This window comes from Peromyscus maniculatus, chromosome 5 (assembly GCF_049852395.1).
Source record: "Peromyscus maniculatus bairdii isolate BWxNUB_F1_BW_parent chromosome 5, HU_Pman_BW_mat_3.1, whole genome shotgun sequence".
Taxonomy (NCBI): Eukaryota; Metazoa; Chordata; class Mammalia; order Rodentia; family Cricetidae; genus Peromyscus; species Peromyscus maniculatus.
In genome coordinates this window covers 102904999-102925132 of record NC_134856.1, presented here as the reverse complement: position 1 = coordinate 102925132, position 20134 = coordinate 102904999, and the positions used below count along the sequence as shown (strand labels likewise).

General features: G+C 40.3%; 1 protein-coding gene across 1 annotated transcript in view; it reads right to left on the bottom strand.

The window, feature by feature from the left end:
- Aoah (acyloxyacyl hydrolase) overlaps positions 1 to 20134 on the bottom strand; it is a 206510-nt gene that overhangs the window by 43753 nt on the left and 142623 nt on the right. The window contains exon 13 of the mRNA XM_006988896.4: positions 9028 to 9110. Within this exon, the coding sequence (XP_006988958.1) occupies positions 9028 to 9110 (83 nt within the window). The remainder of the gene's footprint in view (positions 1 to 9027; positions 9111 to 20134) is intronic.

Genomic DNA, 20134 nt, shown 5'->3' with positions numbered 1-20134 from the left:
GAATGTGACCTTCAGTAGCAGATAGGCATGGTAAAGTCTGTCACTGATGAGGTAATGGATCATGGTGTTATATAACTTTTCTGAGCCTCATTTTGCCTATCTGCAAAATTAGAGTTGCTTTGTGGATTCACTGAGGATGGAGCACATAGCTTGAGCTGGTCTTAATATTTGCTAGAATGCATATATGCAATAAAATCACACCCAAACACCACCCTCTAAGGATGGCCCTTGCTAATAGTCTCAGGTTCTGGGTGAAACATGATTATCCAGGCAACAGGAAGAAATGATCCTGTTCTCCCTTGTGTGCAGCAAGACCTGTGTGGTGTTTCTGGGCCTAGAATGAGCCTTGATAGTGCTCTTGCTCACTGGGGAAGCCAGATCTTTCCACCAGAGATAAGTCTTACCACAAGGTGACTGTTCTCATGCCCATTCTTACTAGAATGTCCCCTCAGAAGCAGCTTCCCACTTCTACTAATCACTCTGTGGTACATACTCAGCTGATATAGGGTCTCGGAGTAATAAACTGGCCAAAGACGGATTCACAAGAGGAGATAAATAGATGTGTATTAACATGTACACTGCACATGCACAGGCTGAGCACTCAGGGATGAGTACCATGAAGGGTTGACTAGAGCTTGGACTTATGTCTTCCTAGGCTATAGATAGAGAGATTTGGACTTTTGTTTTGGGAAAACAAGTTATAGGAAGGCAACCAGGAGAGACACAGTAAAAAGGAGGCCTTGCTCTGCTTTCTCTTGAACCAGTCTCGGGGCCTGTGATGGGAGAAGATTGAAACTAGAATGGCTGCAGAGGCAGACAGCTATTCTATGTGGGATGGAGCATAGGAAGCTACACAGTGTGCTGTCCTAGGGACCAACTTCTCAGCGCCACCTGATGGCAGCAGCCACAGTGCCACAACTGCTCATCTTCCAAGAGGAACAGGAAGATGAATTTTTTAAAAATGTAAATCCCCTTGAATTTTAATGATCAGTGACAAGATGAAAAAATGATTCATGCCCAAGGTAGGGGGATTCTGAGTTAGAGGTGAGCCGGAGTTGCTTAGTGAGATCCAATCTCTGAAAAACAAAATAAAACAAACAAAAACAAACAACCCCCAAGTCAAAAACTCAAGAAAGTGTTTTGAAAAATGAAAACACTCTGATTTAGAATTTCAGAATCATAGAATGCGGGAGAAGTTGAGATCCATCCCATTTAATCCCCTAACTTTACAGAAAGAAAAACCGGGGCTTACATTGAAGAAGTGACTCAGGTTGCAAAGCTAGGTAAAGGTGGGTTAGGACTCGGATGGAGGTCAGATAATTTGCTGATTAGCATTGCACAAAGGCCGTCTTAAGTCCTCTGCGTTTGCTGCAGAGAAAGACATTCAGACATTAGAGTAGTGAAGCTCGGGGAATCAACCACTGCCATGAATTTAGGGTGTGCCTCTGCCCTGGTTTTTCTCTGGAGGAGAGAAGAGTGAGTCATCTTGTCTGTGTTTACAGATATGGTCCTGCAGCCTATGTTGATGGACACCTTGTCTGCTGGGAATGTGTCACTGGCATCGGGAGTCACAGCTCTTCAGTCTTGGGGTTCTTTTCAGAGACAGCTACCCAGGTGAAGTCAGGGTGTAGACTAACCCCGCAGAAAACAATTTCAGGACAGGTCAGTATTTTTAAAAAATGGTTTTTTGTTTGTTTAAGAAAAGGACAGAAATGACACCCAAGAGTAGATACAGGTGTCTGTGGAGAGAGTGGTTCTAAACACCCTAAAAAATTATGTAAACAGTGTGTGTGGCTTTTGAGGTTACATTGTTCAAAGTATAGACTAGCTATTTGAATTCAAAAGATTAAGTAAAAACGTCTTGATATACTTATTCTTAGCTGATGATTTTTCTTTTTTTAATTTTAAAATTTAAATTGTTGTTTATTTAATTTTTGTTTTTACATCTCAGTCAGTTTCCCCTCCTTCCCCTTTTCTCAGCCCCCCCCCCCTGTTTCTCTTCAGATACAGGCAGGCTTCCTTAATTATTTTTTCTTTCATCAAGTAAATTATAGAGTAGTTAATCAGGTGCCCCTGTTCAGAAAGGAATGCTAATGATATAAAAATGTAAGTCAGAAAGGTCTAAAATATTCTTAGGGTCCATAGGTCACGCAAGGATCATACATGTTTTGACTGTCAATATGGCTCATCAGTGTGTGTGTGTGTGTGTGTGTGTGTGTGTGTGTGTGTGACAGAGTTTCCTCAAAAACAGGAGCCTGGCCCCTTTTAGACAATTTGGTGAGCTGTGTAATAAGTCTTAGCTCTCAGCCAGTCACACCAGAGCCACCTGGTCTCTCTTCTTTGTCCTGTTCCTCTAATTTTTCCTGTCTTTCTACCCTACCTCAGGGGCAGTGGTGTGCCAGGAGAACACAGTTCTCAAATGCTTTTGAGTTGCCCCATCACACAGCTGCCACAGACAGTTTCCCATTCTTTGGGAAATCACCTCTGTTGCCCCCCATCCCACCCCATTCATCACACAGTGTAAAGGAATATTCTATAGCACCCTTCATCATCCCTGCTCCCGTCTCTTGCCCCTCCAGACTCTGTTTACCTAGTCTTCCCAACACTTTCTTTTTCTTAAGTACATCTTATTTTTAAACTTTTTCTGTTATTGTGTGTATGTGTATGTGTGTGTGTGTGTGTGTGTGTGTGTGTGTATGTGTGTGTGTGTGTGTGTAAGTAGGGGTGTTCCATTGTGTGTATGTGAATGTCTCTACTTCCATTGTTGGTTTCCTGGGACTGAACTGAGGTTGTCAGGCTCACATGCCAAGTATGCTTATGTTGATGACCATAATCTGAATTTCCCAAGGTGGGCCTGACTTTTGCCTCTTTCCCTAATTTCTCTAGGTTTCTTTCATTCACTCCTATTCTCCAGAGGGTTTAACCAAACCCAGAGGAAGGAACAGGCCAAGTGAATTTTGTTCAGAGTGTGGAGTTTGTGGTGCTGGCAGAGAACATGAGAGGTTCATGACCAAATTAGCTTTGCAGCAAGGAGCCCCGTGGGTATAGTAGGCAGGTGAAGCTGCAAAAGCAAACTTGAGCAGTTTACAGTCTCCAGTAACTAATCTAGGCTCTTCATAGAGATTCTGCTCTCCACTTTCTCTGTAGTGGGTGCTCAGGGAGGGAAGCCCTTCCCCTCTGTGGTGGGAAGCTTTATCCTGTGGAAAAAACAAGTCTCAAATATTTTAGCATTTCTGCAAGCAAAACCTTCTAATCCAGGTGTTTACACAAAAGTTTTGCTAGACTTGCAAAAACAAAATGAGAAAGATTGTCAGTGAAAAGAGTATGCCAAGCTTGTAAAATCTCACTTGGCATCTATAAGGAGTGTCCATGAGCATCCCATAAACTCACAGAGTGTTCTTCTCTGTGGGCTGTGAGCTATAGTAGTAGGCAATTGAGGCTCAGGACTAGTTTTTTGTTGTTGTTGTTGTTTTTAAAGCAGAGGAGTCTTATTTATTTCAGAAGATGGCTTATGGATTTTTATTTACTTAAAAAATATGCTTTATATCACCCCCAATTAGTTCCTGGTAATTGCCAAATTGCTCTGCTTCTCCAAGTCTGACTACTTTAGATGCTTCACAGAAGCCTCTGCTTCAAGGTTCATCTGTGTTGTTGAGTAAGACAGGCTTTTCTTCCTCCTAAAAGGCTGAACCGTATTGTATTGCATTTGCACATCATATTTTCTCTATCCAGTTACATGTTGGTGGACATTTATCCTTGTTCCACATCTTGGCTGCTATGAATGATGATATAACAAAGAAGGTAATGTCAGCATCTCTTTGAGATCCTGCTCTTAATTACCTTGGATAAATATTCATAAGTGGGATTGGTCAATCATACAATAATTCAAGTTTTCATATTTAGAGAAATTATCATGCTGCCTTCTATAATGGATACTTTATATTCTCTCCAATAATACATGATTCTAATTTCTTTATGTCCTAGCCAATACTTGTCATTAGGTTTTTTGGATAATGGTTATCTTAGCAAGTGTGAGGTGATATCTCAGAATGGTTCCTGTCCTTGATATTAAAGCAGTAGTTCTCAACATGTGGATCATGACCACTTTGGGGGGTGGTGTCTACGACCCTTGGAAAACACAGCTATTTACATTATAATTCATAACAGTAGCAAAATTACAGTTATAGAGTAGCAATGAAAACAATTTTATGTTTGGGGTCACCACAACATGAGGAAATGTATTCAAGGGTTGCAGTGTTTGGAAGGTGGAGAACCACTGTGTTAAAGGGGAAGAAATGACTGTATTCTAGTTGTAAAGGAACACTGTCCTTGCTTTAATCCTCTTCAAGGTTAAAATTAACTTGAGAGCTTTTAGGTTAAAGAAAACGTGTTGGATGGGAAAGTCCCTGCTTAGCAATATTAACTAAGGTCAGTGTTAACTTACGTTACTGGCCTCACATGCCTTCTGATTCCTGTCCAGCTGGGAGCTAGACTTAAAACATAGGACCCAATCCTAAGCTCATGAAAGCTCAGCTTCAGCAAAGAACCTGTGTGAAGGAGCAGTTGGCTCTCTTGGGTGTGGGTGAGGGCATGAAATCAGACAAGGACATAGAGGGCTGAAGCTCCTACTTTCTGCGTCCTCCCTAAGCATGAGTCCTGACGACTAATGAACATCTAGATCTGAAAAGAGGAGTATTGTAGCATGGTTGTGGCAACTGGTTTAGGGTACCCCAGCTTCTATGACAGCCTCCACAGCTAGGTGCTAATTTTCTCCCTGATGGTCTAGTCTTGGAGGGATCCAGCTCTTTGCTGGAGACAGAGTGACATCTCAAGCTCAATTCTCCTCCAGTTTATTAAATTTTAGCCCTCAGCATGGTCCTGAGCTCAAGCAGCCAAGGCTATTCTTCAGCACTGTGCCTTCTCCTTCGGTCCCGCCATCTTCTGGGATTCAGTGCTTACCTCTTCAGTCTGCCTCCAGTGCCAGTGGAATGCTGAGGTGTTCCTTCCCAGCCCTGGCAGGATGTAGCCCAAGGACTTCCCGATCCAAGGACTCCTTTCCTTGTGTGGCTCATCTCTATTCTGCACCTTAGACCCTATTCTTGGTCTTAGTTTTGCCTCGATAGTTTCTGTCATTTCTCATTCCTCTCCTCTCCCAGCCTCTTCTGTTTCCAGGTCCATCTGCTGTCCCCATGCATCACTATTCCCTTCCTGCCCGCCACTGTCTGCAGGGACCTGAATGCCGATCCATGCACTACTGTCCCATCTTTGAGAGCCCCAGCTTTTATCATTGACATGTGTCTTTTATATTTATTTGCTATGTTTGTTTGAGAATCTTTGGCATTGAAAATGTGACTGATTTAAAACTACTGCATAAAGAATAGTACAGACGGGGCTGGTATCCATTGTTCCAATGGTACATTGATGATGCATGTTTAGGAATATTTGGGAAGCTGTGTCTCTTGTTCCTCCTGCTGCCCACCTCTCCACACCAAACACTGTGGCACTCAAATATGCTGATGATATTTCCTTTATGTATGGTGGCCTATATGGATCAAACAGGCCCCAGGTTTTATGATGTTTGCTTAATAATAATGTGGCAAGAGGCTAGGGTTGCAGAAGCCAAACCAAGTCCTTACTCCTACCACAGTGACTTTGGGTGTGATGTCTCTCCAAGAGAGAATGGAGTTAAGATGACCCATTCAAGCTGGCTTGTCATCCAGGCCACCCCAGGTGAGATTCTGGTATCATTTCCCAGGTCCAGTTCCAAAGGCAGTTCTATTTTATCCTTCAAGGAAGGGTTTTGTGAGCTAACCAGAGAGGGAGGCCTCTGTTCTCTGTTCCCTGGACCTCACTTCCCATCTCTGAGAGGTAAGGTGAGGGACCAGCCAACACACAGCACTCTGACCTTGTTCCTTGTAGTGCATTGGCCACCTCTTGTCCTGTCCTTTTCAGCAGGTTGGAGCTGGAAAGGCCTCTGCAGACTATCTCCCTTTCTGATTATGGAGAAGATGGGGTGGGGCTCCTTCCTAAGTCTCACATCAAAGCATCATTCCCAGAGTCACAGTGACTCCCACACTTCACATTCTATAAGGCTCTGTACATATTGGCATCCACTGAAAAGATCTTTCGTATGACAGTCAAGATGAAAATGGGAACTGTTTCTTTAATTCTTACTATACAATTTAAAAGAAACTCTTTAATATTCCATTCAACTATTTCTTCCCTCTTTTATCTTTCTTGCTGCTTCTGAAAAGTAAATGCAGCCATAAATATGCAGAATGTGGAAAGCTGACTTTTCCTATATCTAATAAAAACCTTGGGGAGTAATTGAAATAACTTGGTGTGGGCAGTCAGGTTACACGCTGCATAATATCAAAAGAAAATGCACAGCAAGGAAAAGCAACAGAAAATAGGAAGAGGAGCTGGAGAATAAAGCCAGGACATTAGATAACGGGTAACTATGAGAAACTAAAAATATCCTTTTAGAATTACGTTCTTAAAAGATCTGATGAGAAGCGTATTCAAAGAAGCAATAATGCTAGACAAGGTGAACATTTGTATAATTCTGAGGAATGTAAATTGAAGAAAAAGAAACCTCCCCTCCTCTCCAGCTCCTGTTCGCTGGACTGACAGAAGCTGAGGCTTTTCACTGAATTCTCCATGCCTTTCTTTGTGATGAATCCTTCCTCCTACCTCCCCTTGCCTTTTGCTGTGGACAACCCGGATTTTAAAGGAATGCATGCTGTTAGGACAACAGAGTGTACAAGGAGAGCTGGCTATTCTTTGTTGTCAGGGGTACTCTTTGGAGTATCTCATGACAGTCTTCATGGCGTTTACAAAAGATCATGAGATCTTGGGTTGGAAAGTGATGTTGACATATCCGGGTCTTGAGAAAGATAGAAATGTTGGCTCTGAAGTCACACACGTAGAGGACTGTTAAACTGTGCACATCGCAAGAGTCAGACTGCTTATCATGGTAAGAGCCCAGGTTTACCTGTGAGCCCCATTTGCCCAAGGACAAGGCAGCTTCCTGGAATGCTGGGAGATGTAGTTCTTGGGAAACAAGGCACATGGTTTCACTCCTAAACAAGTTGGTTTGAACCACTTATACTGGATGTTCTTGATCACATGTAGGCAGGAGGTACTTAGACAGGAAATACGTCAGGGTGTATGCTTGCCCCTGATGGGACCTGATGAAAAATGCAGTGAATTATGGGTTTTGCTGAAAATTATGACTCATGGCCATTCCCTGGGAACCCAGGGGTGGACCTGGCCAGAGTCTATCTTCTTGGCCAGTATTTAATTAAAGCTTGCTTTAAATTTGGCTCAGAACTGTAGAACTGGTTTCTCTCTTGTGGATTTCAGGATTAACAATCACCCTGCCTTAACTGTATACTTTTATCCCATTTCTCTTTCTAGATTCAATTTCTTTCTAGGGTTTTGTTTTTATTTTGTTTTGTATAAAAAATAATACCATTCAGAAAAATAGAGTTGGAGGGATGGAAAAAAAATTACCACTCAAAATTTCTCAAACAGCAGTCTTAGGGCATGCCCTACTCATCTTTTTTTCTTAGATACAGCCTTTTCCCATTTATTTTAAAATGTGGAAAAAAATTAGCTATAATAACCAATTTCATGGTCTAATTTTCTTTTGTCTATATTTTATCTTTCCAGTTTAAAAAATAGACTATTAGATATAATTCCTGAAAGTTGAATAATATTCTATAGATATGAGCTTCTGCCTTTTCCCAGTCTGTATTGGAAATGAGTCTCGGGAGCACTGGGGGCCCTTTGAGTCTCTCAGTAAAGCAGAGAAGTACAGGCAAGGGGTTGTATCTGCAGGGATTCACAAGCAGCTTCCATGTGCATTGTCCACTCCTACCAGCTGTGTTCACGTGTAGAGCAAGGCTAACCTTTCTCTACAGATCATTGCAGATAGCAGGGCAGTGGAGGCATGACCTTCATCGGTGTCTGAGTGGCGTTAGACAAGGGGGGCAGGTTTCAGTCATGTAACTTGCTATCTTTGTGACCTGGAACAAAGCTCTTGACCAGTCCATGTCTCCTTTTTTTTCTGAGCTGCAGCAATGTGGATAGCCTCATACTTTCCCCATTCTGAGAAAAATGTTTAACATATTGGGTAATTGAGTTGAGTGCTGTAGTCAATGTGTACATTGTAAGTTTTCTTTCCCATATCTACCATAACACTCCCAGAGTGATTGCAATCAATGCTATCCTAGTCCTGAGGAAATATAATAATACTTACTGACAGTGTTTATTGTGGAAAGGATTAACTGAAACACATATAAGTGTACATCTACTGAAATATGTTTTTCATCATTTGGTGGGAGCTCAGTAAATGCCAGCTATTATTAACTGGTTAAAGTATCTTTGTCATCCTTAGAAAAGTAGGACATTCATTTCATGTAGCATACTTATTTTAAGAAATACATTATTTGTAGGTAACACAGTTACTTAAAACCCATGCTTCTTGGACAACTCCACATCTTTAGTCAGTGAGTGGTGGTAACTCATGGCATTAGCTAGGCTGTGGCTTATTAAACCAGGGTCTTTTAGACATGTTGAAGCAGTACACCACCTCCTAGTCCAATGTGGAGGTAGAAACTCCCACGAGTGAAGCTTAAAACTCCAACCTCTTCAGAAATGTGGGAGAATGCAGTACTGGACAGAATAGAGATTTTGCAGTGACCTTGGTTTGCCCTTGTTTAACTGAGGTTCATGTAGGTCATGCTTTTGAGCCATGTATCACTGCATTTGGCTGAGAATTACTAGAACAGTTTTCACTGTTGGGTGATCGACCAGGCTTCCATATTCCCTTGTCTGCATCCTGTTCTCCTTTTCTGTGTGTAAATGGCTGGAAGGTCAGAGCACTGTGCTCAGAAAGGGCAGTGTTGTTGGAAGGGACACTCACTGTGTTCTGGTTGTCTAATGCTAACTTTAGTGCTACTTCCCAAATAAAGTCAATTCTTATAGGTACTTTGTTGAAGGCATAAGTGACAGGCTACGCACCATTTTTTGAGATACTCTGGTAATCCCTGTGATTGCAATGGTTTCTTTTCCTCAAACGATGGTAAATGGATTTTTCTTCAATTCTGAAACAAATATATATGTATATATTTAATATTAAGATACTCAATGATGACATTAATGATGTTTCTGTAGTGATTTTAGAAGTGCAATAAAAATGAACTCAGCAAATCCAAGCTTCACCAACATAGTTTCTTTACACTGTTAACGTATTATCTGGGGTCCTGTGATACAAGGTACACCCTTATGGGAAGGGTGTTGCTGATGACATCAAAGTTTTGCTTTTGTATGGAGCCCAGCAAAGCCACACCTTTCTAATTTTTCCACCAGGAGTTGCTGCAGTTTTTTCAGCAGCCATTTGTCTTCACCATTCTGTTATTTGAAGGTGGAACACATTCCCTTTCTTGGCTGCTGTGAGGCTGTGGAAGATGCTTTTGCTGTGGGGTCTGCTCTCGTCTGTTTACATGTGTGTGTTGCAGACCTTATAGAAGCACTCAAGTCCACATAGGATGATGACTCTAGCTCCCTGCTCCCCTTGTGCTCAGATTGTCTGTGTCACTAGGCCCTGGCTGATGCAATAGAAGTGTACAGTGGCAATTTCTGGTCGTCTTCATTAGGGAACACTTGGAGGTGATTCTTGCTCTTTCTTTCTTCATTTCCTGCCTCCATTCTGCTGCCTAGAATAGGAATGTTACTGTCTTGGACTGTGGAGTCAAAGGTCCACCTTGGAAAGGCAAAGGGGTGAGCTGGAGAAGCCTGTGTCCCTGGGAAGACTGGGTGTAGTTGAGTTTCAACACCAGTCCTAGACTGCATGCTTCTGAGCTTTTCTGTGTGAGGAAAGTAAACTCATGTATGTTAAGTCTCTCTGACTTGGAGTTCAATCTAATATTGTGGACACATAGCTTGGAGACAAATTTGACACCAGTATTGGGTTATAATTACAGACATTTTAACTAATTTTTTGGCTCCTTTTTGTACTATCTTTGATTTTCTGTTTTATTTTGCCAAGATCTTAATTTAATTTGAATATAAGTTAATGTTATGTTGCCTGTACTTTTACAGACTTCCCAAAATTTCTTTTGAAACAAGACTGTATATAAACTAATGAATGATAATTTAACTCATAAATATTCCATTACTCTTAAAATGCATCTCCATTTTCATAAATTCATATTTAATAGCCTTACATAGAATCATCTTTTATTTTCAAACATTATGGAAATCACACTCATTGTATTACAGTACTTGGCATCTGTCTGAAATCCTTCAGAAATGTAAATATGAATCATGTTTGGGCTTTCAGGATGCATTGGAAGTAGTATTCAGGAAGACCTACAAACAATTCTTCTTGAACTTTCCAAAAAAGAAAGAAAGAAAGAAAGAGAAAATAAACACAAGGAGCAATCTCAAACTCTTATGAAGCCGGTTTTATGGCAATACAAAAAAAAAAAATCAGGTAAAGACACTACCTCCTCACCTCCCACCAAAATGACAACAACAAAAACCAACCAAAGAACAACAACAAAAACCCATCATTACCACTACCACAAAAAAAACAAACAAACAAAACAACAACAACAGAAAACCTCTCCAAATTACAGGTCAACATCTCTGATGAACATTTATTCAAAAATGCTCAACAGAACCTTGCAAATTGAATGCAAACATACATCAGAAGTACTATCTATCACGACCAAGCAGACTTTACCCTGGATATGCAGGGATGGTTCAACATACTAAAATCATTAAATGTAATAAACCGCAAAGTAGACTGAAACACAAAAATCATATGATCATCTCAAAAACTGTAGAAAAGCCTTTGACAAAAGTCAATATGCCTTCATAACAAAAATCCTAGAGAAAACAGGACTGGTAGGAACATTCCTCAACATAACAAAAGATACATGTGACAAATGGATAGCCCACACCATCCTTAATAGTGAAAAACTCAAACAGTTCCACTGAAATCAGAAAAGAGACAGGGCTGTCCACTCTCCAGTCCTTTTCAACACTGTACTCAAAGCACAAGCTGGAGCAGAGGGACGAGTGAAGAAAATCGAAGAAATACAAATAGGAGAAGCCAATCTATCCCTATTTTCAGATGACATTATATTATTCCCAAGAGATCACAAAAGTTCTACCAAAAAGCTCTTTTTCATCATCCATGAAATGATACACAATTTCTTCAGCCTGGCAAGGCACGGAATCAACTTGCACAAATCAACAGCTTTTCTATACCACCAACAAACACACAGAGAAGGAGATCCTAGACATGCTTTAATCACAATAGCCTCAAAGAAAATAATATATCTAGGAACGAACTCAATGAAGGAGGCAAAAGATCTCTACAATGACAACTTCAATTACCCGAAGAAAGAGATGAGAAAGACACTAGAAAATGGAAAGACATCCTGCACCCATGGATTGGTAGAATTAATATTGTGGAAATTACCATTATACCAAAGATCATTTATAAATTTAATGTAATGCCAATCAAAATCTCCTCAGCATATGCCTAGGGGACTTGATATTCTACTCCACACATACTTGCCAGCTATGTTCATTGCTGCTCTATTCACAATAACTTAGAAATAGAAACAACTGAAATGTCCTTCAGCTGATGAATGGATAATCAAAGTGTGGTACATCAACACTGTGGAATATTATTCATTTGTAAAGAAAACTGAAATTTTCAGGTAAATGGATGAAACTAGAAAAAAATCACACCGAGTGAGGTAACCAAGACCCAGAAAGACAAACAGTGCATGTTCTCTCTCATCTGAGGTAGTATACATCCTGGATTAACTGCAGAAGCCTGGAAAGTATATGGGGACCATGGATTGGGGGAGAGTGATAGAGAGGGGAGTAGCAAGGTGTAACTGACTTCGAGGAATTAAGGAAAATGAGGGTGGTACTTTAGTTGGGGAAGGGGAGAGAGATGAATACAGAAGGAAGGTAAAGTAATAGTACGGATATCTAAAAGAAAGTCACAGACAATCATATTATGATCTACCTAAAATTAGATACAATAAATATAAATCTGTTTCTACATGTACATATACAGTTTAAATGAAATATTCCATCTAGGCTTACAATTCTCCCCTTAACCCAAACACTACGCAGAAGAAGATGTCTTTTGAGTTATTTGTCAAAGTTGTCCAAGAGACTCCCCAAATATTATAGGTTATTACTGTTGCCTTTGGTTACCTCCCAGAGGTAAAACGTAAGTCCTTATTGCTGAAGACACCTACTTTTCAGATATGGGACCCAGATGACCTGAGCTGGATCTGACTTTAAAGACTCCTTTGTGAATACCAGCTTTTGTGGTACCAGATGTTGTCATATAATCTTCCAAGTGAGGGAGTCAACCAATACTCTTATTTAACTATGATGTATGTGAACCACAACAATGACCAGCATGGCATGATAATCCTAAGGGCCACAACAATGACCAGCATGGCATGATAATCCTATGACATGCATAACTTGGTGGTAGCCACAACTCTCTAAGGTCTTTTAATGTCTGCTTAACATGAGAGAGGCCATGCATGCTCGGTACTGGAACACAGGGTAATGAAGTCATAGATCTTGGAAGAGAACCTATAATCACTACTTCACTAAAACAGCGTAATTCCTAATTATGTTCAAAATATTTATTCTTATCCACACATATAGGTTTTTACCCTTCATCAAAAAAACTTCTCTTTTCAACAGATGGAGACTTCATAGAAAGGCACAACTGATCAAAATTAAGAAAAGAAGAGTTCATGTGGTACCCAGCTCCTACTAATACATCTGTCACATGATTCTTGCACCTAAGGCTTGAACACTGTAGAAGAGGAGTAGAAAGATTGTAAGAGGCAGAAAAATAGGAAAGTTGCTGTCAGATTGTGTCTCCTAGAAATGTTGGAGAGGCTAAACTCATGAACTCTCACCAACATGGCAGCCTAAACAAGACCCGACCAACAATAACATGCATGGTTGTGCTAACGTAGCTGGAGGAAATCTCGTGGGACCTCAACCCTAGACAAAGAACTATAGGCACCTGGGGAATGCTGAGATGAAAACAAATATTCTGCCCCAAGGAAGATCACTCAAATTGGTTATCCAATACCAAGAGGTCAGTCATGAGATCACATGCAGGCAGGTAGTCTGATATAGATGGAACACGTTGTATTTATGCACTTAGGTATATATGTAATAATAATTGAAGAAAAAGAGGCAATGAACTTGAAAGAGTGGGGTACATGAGAGGGGGTTGGCAGGAGGAAATGGAAGGGAGGAAATTATGGAACTATAATTTTAAAAGATTATTATAAAAAGTGAAGTCTATAAAAAGAGCTCTGTGTGGAAGAAAAGGGGACCCAGTTGAACTTGGGTCCTATAAATGAAGCTGTCTTGGATCTTTCTTCCCAGCACAACCATTTGGTATATCCTACTAAGTACCCAAGGTCATCATTGTATAGAGACAAAAAACTGGCCAGCTAAGCTCCACCTGGATTCCCAATCCTCCAAATTGTGAGATATTAAAAAAAATACTTGTTTTAAGCCACTAAGTGTAGAGTACTTAGTCATACGATAGATGCTTAGAACAGATGATAATAAAGTTGTAGATTATGATAACTTCTCTTAGATGATTGAAGGTATTTGCTCATGAGTTTCTGGCCCACTAGTGCGGCGTTGAAGCCATTGTGCCTTGGTGTTTTAGAAATCTGGAGTATCCCTTTGTTCCAACTGTTCTGAAGTGTTTGGAAGGCAGACTTGGTGCGGATTTCTTTCCATTTACAGTGTCAGACATTCAAAAAGACCTTTCAACTTAGAGATTCATGTTCTGCAGTTCTGAGATATATTCTTGAATTATTTCAAAGATGATATTCCCATGTCATTTTGTCCCTCCTAGAACTATCATTTAGATAATGGTTCATCTGAACCGGTCTTCCAACTGTCCTAGTTTTTTTCTGCCCTTTTTTTATCTCTTTGCATTTTTTTGCATTTTTTAAGGACTGTATTCTTAACTTTATCTTCCAATCCTTCTATAAAATAATGTTACTGGCATAATTTAAAAGTAGTTTGGTCACTAAATAGTCATTTAATTTTATATGTTCTCATTTTAGGGCTGTAGTATCTTATCTTTCTGAAGATGTTAATTATAGTTATTATTGTAGTTATTTTTCTAAGTATGATAGTAGAGGGTTTTTTTTGTAACAAGCAAAGGAGGGGTGGATCTGGGGGAGAGGGGAGGTAGGGGGTAGCTGATAGGGGTGGAAGGAGGGGAAACTGTGGTCAGGATGGACTGTATGAGAGAAGCATCTATTATCAATTTTTTTAAAAAGGCTTTCTGGTGCTAGAGGTACAGCTTGCTAGATAAAAGCACTGATTGCTTTTAGAGGACCTGGGTTCAGTTTCTAGCATGTGCATGGCAGTATACAACCTTCTGTAATTCCAGTTCCAGAGGATTTGATGCCGTTTTCTGGCCTCCCTAGGCACTGTAGTTACACAGTGCACAGACATATATGTAGGCAAGAAATTAAAAAAATCTCCGCCTTTAATCCCAGCACTCGGGAGGCAGAGCCAGGCAGATCTCTGTGAGTTCGAGGCCAGCTTAAGCTGCCAAGTGAGTTCCAGGAAAGGCGCAAAGCTACACAGAGAAACCCAGTCTCAAAAAACCAAATAAATAAATTAATAAATTAATTAATTAATTAATTAAATAAAATAAATAAATAATAAAAAATAAAAAAAAGATTTTCTCTTTTAGTACCCTCTCTCCTCTCCTCCTGACTTCCGTGTTTGCGATTTTGTCAGATGTCTGATTATCTTGGGTTATTTGATTATATTGGAACATTGGAGCCTCCTGCGTACTAGTCAACTGGGAACTGGGCTGCCAAATGTCATTGCTGTGTATGGTTTTGGCTGTAGGATGAGTTGGCTGAGTCTGAGGGACTGTCAGCATTAGGTTGGCCTATGCATATGTCTATGAGGTGTTCTCTTAATTAAGTTAACTGATGTGGGAAGACTCAGCCACTGTGGGCGGCACTATTCTCTAGACAGAAGGTCGTGAGCTGTCTAAGAGTAGAGAAATCAAACAAGCAGTCCTCTGCAGGCATTTGTTTCTCTCTACTCTTGACGGTGGCTGTGGTGTGACAAGCCACTCCGAGTTCCTGTCACCCTATCTTTCCCACAGGCGGGGACTTGAACTATCGGCAAACATGAACCCTTTCTCCGCTAAATTGCTTGTTGCCGGGTATTTTATCACAGTACTAGAGACGAAATGAGAACTCTGGCTCTTAGTGGCTTTGGACTCTGCTCTAGGTCTGTTCGCATTGCTTGGAAAGGTTTCTCTGGTCTGTAGTCATGGGATTACACGCTAGATTGCTGACACCAGGGTTGAGTGGAGATGGATTCTCCCAGTCCAGAGGCCGTTGACCTTGGCCTCTCTGAAGGACAAAGCTCTGGTCTTCTCCCAGGTAGCACAGTTGCCCACCTGTGTAGTTAAGGGATTAGAAAAGCTGCATTTTCAGTCATCTGAACACCAGTATTCCTGCTTTTAGCTTTCACCTTCCTTTTCACAGACACCCTGTACAGATAATCCTCCAGTCCTGAGGGGTCTTACAGTGTAAACCGAGGTTGCTGGCTGACATCCCCTCTCACCAGCTTGGGATGCAGCACTTCCGGATCAGTTCCCTATTTGTTATGTTTCTTTCTGGCTGCCCACAGTCTCTGGCTGTTGATTCTTCCTACTCTCTTTGTCCTTGTGGATGAATTCATTTACTGTCCTTCGTGGAAAGCTTCTCAGGGAGAGAGGAAAGTGCTTGTTTTCGGGCTGCTCACTCAGCCAGAAGCCTGAAATGAGTTCTGTGTGGTTTATGCCTTCTGCTTTGACTACTTTATTATATTTTGTGAAAACATATGGGAAGTGGACATTAGATGTGAGTTCAATGCTAAAATAATTTCACGGTCAATAAAGAGTGCTTATTTTCTTCAGGAAAGTAATTGTTACCAACATTTAGTCATAAATATATTTTTAATAATTCTAAAAATGAAATTTATGTACTGAAATATTGTTTTGCTCAGGCCATGCTCAGCTCATGGAGAGTAAATAATGTGGCTGTTAGTCTTAGAGACACAGTTATCTGTACGGTTCATTATAAGAATATAGATATCTTTGCCAATCACTGATAGATTCATTAACATTTTTTGACTAAAAGCAGCATCTATAATTTTAGGATTAAAATTTTACACTAAGTGCTGGGAGTATTTTAAATAATCAGTGGTACTGTCTTGTTTCATAGCCATTCTAATGATTTCCCTCATAAATTTTAGGAATTGAATTTCCCAAGAATCTTGACAGTATGGAGGGGTTCGGGTAAAAGCAATATTCTGAGATGCCTGCAAGTTAAAATTGCTGATAGAGGAGTTTTCTTTATGCAGGGAGAATTGAACTTGCATTAGTGAGACATTTTGAGAATTCTAGGGTGCTAATCTTGATGATGCTGGACTACAAGGACTGTTCTCAATTTTCTCCAATGAGTGTTACTGGGTACACCAACCACACTCCAGGCCAGTCCCAGTGCCCAGGAGTGGTTGGCCAACACAAAACAAACTCAATAGTATTTTTGTGGACTTTTTGTTTCATTTTGATTTGTTTTGGTATTTTTTTTCTTACTGATCTTTTGCCAGCTAATTTTGATTATCAGTTTTGTGTAGTTTTTTATTTTGTTTTGCTTTATTTTGTTTCTTTGTTTCTTGATTTTTTTATTTTTGAGAGAGAGACAGACAGAATACATATAAAGTTGGGTGAGTAGGGAGGTGGGAAGAATCTGGGAGGAGTTGGGGGAGAGGAAAACGTGATCAAAATACATTGTATGAAATATTTTATTAAGAAAATCAAGCAAAACAAAGTAAACTCAAGAATGAGCTTCAAGAATAATGTAGCTAGGACAGATTTATGTATGAAAAATGATCTTGTATTGACTTAAGTAGCACTACTTAGAGCAGGACAAGAACAACTTTCCAAAAGTGTTAACTGAGGCAAATGTGCTGAGCTTCAAACAATAGTCATTTGTTATGTCCTGGTCAACTTTTTTATGCATTACATTTTTTTTTCTGAGAAATTCATATATGAGCACTGCATCTGTATCACTCCTGCCCTCCCCACTTCAACTCCTCCTGTGGCCCTTACCTCTTTCCAAATTCATGATCTCTTCTTTAATTATTATTGTATTGTAAAAATACACAAAGTAAAAAGTATGTATAAATATATGTATACACACACATATATAACACACTGAGTCCATTTGACATCGCTTGTATGTACACGTGCCCATCACTGAGCCCTTGAGATTGGATGGCCTCTATGATGGCTCATCCCTGGAGGAAACTGATTCTTCCTCCCTTGGCAGCCATTCATCACCTGTAGCTTTTTAATCCAGGGGTGGGTGGAGCCATTTGAAATTTCACATTTATGGAAATTTTATAATTTTGGAGGCTTTGCAACTGGGCAGAATCAAAAGCTATGCACTATCTAACAACCCCCCAGTCACAGGCACATGAAACCTGCCATTGAGTAACTGTTGCTCAGAGGATACAGGCGTCTTCCCAACAATATAGGCTATTGCCATCGCCCGTGGTCACTTTCCAGAACTTGAAGGTAGACCCCATTGCTGAAGACACCACACACTTTGGACACAGGACTTGGATGAATTGAGCTGGAACTGCCCTGGAAGTCTTCTGCCTGAGGACTAGCTCTCACAGGGACTGAAGGAGCTTTGCAGCTGCCAAGAGACAGGTAGTCTTGGGCCATTTTTTATTCTCTTCAGAAACACAAATAGTTTAGATGTAAATTTTGAGATCATATTAAATTAAATCATGGGAAATGAATAAGTCCCAGAAATGCCTGAGAAGGCTAGGAACAGGCTCAGGAAGAGATAAAGGGCGATGATTGATGTGAAGGCTATGGCAGAGGAGTGAACTCCAACAAAGCTGGATAACTTGGAGACCGTGCTGGCTGTATCTCGGGGAAGGGCTTTTCTACTAGGAAATTTTGGAGGAAAGGGTACATAGTTTTCTTTCTTATGGGGACAGAAATCAGGCCAATAGGCTAAGAAAGATGAATGAGAGACCTTTAAAGTTTTTCTTTTCCTTTGATCCTGGCTACATTTCAGACTCCTCACTCTTCATTCACTCAATTACAGAGCCACCAAGATTCAACCTTGGAGGGTAGTAAACATAAAGATTATGACTTGTTGAGTAATCAGGGAGACTGGCAATGGGGTAATTTATATTATAGGGAGAGAGGTGACTATAGGATACATTTGAGTTTGTACATGGGAGTAGACTCCATAGGCCTTGTATTCAGTATTCACGAGCTGCTGGACTCAGAAAGACAACATGCCTGTTAGATTAACCACTCAGTAACATTTCCTCTGCTGATGTTCTCTAGGTTAGAGAAGTTACAATTCTCTTCATCCTGCCTTTCCTCAGCCCTACAGTTAAATGATTTAGGCCATCATGTTAGTGAGATCACTAAAACGTGATAAAACTGCATTGACAGTGTGGGTGCTTATGAACCTCAGTGTGACAGAAGAGACTGTTTTAATCTGACAGTGTTTCTTAGAGGATGCTCCATGGAACATCAGCTTCTTAAGAAGCATCTTTCTCTTAAACACATGCACAGTCCCAAGTTCACTTAAATACATTTAGGAAATGTGTCATAACAGCAGCAAAACAGACCAAGATAATAATATTCGTTTTAAATAAACACAGAGAGTTCGGGCATATTAAATGCCCCACAGACAATGAATATGTTTCCATTTATTTAAACTAGCATTCTTAAAGCTTGCTTGAATTATGATTCTTTTAGAAAATACATATAATACTCAGCAAAGGAAACAAATATCCAGGTGAAGAGATATCCTACAGCACAGAAGAAAAAAATGCTATATATACACCACAGAGGATTAACATACAGAATATACAAAGAACTAAAAAAATTAAATGTCAAGAAGTTAAACATTCTAATCAATAAAGGGGCTAACGAGATAAGCAGGCAGTTCTCAAAATATGAAGTACAATGGCCAATAAACACATGAAAAAATGTTCAACCTCACTAGCCATCAGAGGAGTGCAAAAGAGAAAGGAAAGAAGGACAGAAGGAAGGAAGGAAGAAAAATATATTCTGAGATTCTATGTCATCCTTGTCACATAAGAGACTGCTGAATTTTCATCCCTAAATGGGACATCTGTACCATACCACCTCCTCTCAAGGCTAAGTGATAACTGTGGAAAATGGGGTAGAAAGGTTGCAGAAGCCGGAGTGGTGGATGACTATCAGGAAGCAGTGTCCTCTGGACACAACAGGGCAGCTGTGCATATGCACTCACAACATTGTGACAGCGTGCACGTGACTTGTGCAAGCTCATGGAGAGGGAAGGTGAGCAAGAAGTTCCATCCAGAGCAGAGGATAGCCACTGGGAGAGGGAAAGACAGCTTTTTTTTTTTTTTTAAATAAAAGAGCACAGCTCTTTTGACCACACCATGGTGGAAGATCATATATTCACAACTAATATGGGCAGCACAGATTGAACTTTATGGGTTTTAACAGAAAAGGATACAAAGTTGGATGAGTAGGGAAGGGGCTGGATCTGGGAGTAGTTGGGGGAGGGGATGAATGATTAAAACACATCATATAAAATTCTCAAATAAATAAAATAATAAAATGCTGGAGAGGGTGTGGATAAAAGGGAACACTGCTGGTGAGAAGGTAAACTAGTCCAGCCACTATGGAAATCCGTATTGATATTCCTCAAAAAACTAAAGACATCCCTAAAATATGAGCCAGCTCTACCACTGCTGCATGTTTACCCAAGGGACTCCAAGTCAACATCACAGCAACACCTGGGCCTTATTGCAGTGGAGTTCACAATAGGTGAGTTGTGAAAACCAAGCTAGGTGTTGAAACAGAGAAATGGATAAAGTGATCTCTCTCTTTCCCCTGCCCCTCTCTACATATACATAATATATATAGTTCTATCCATATGTGTTTACACATATATGCATACATATGGATTTTTCAGCCATAAAGAAGAATGAA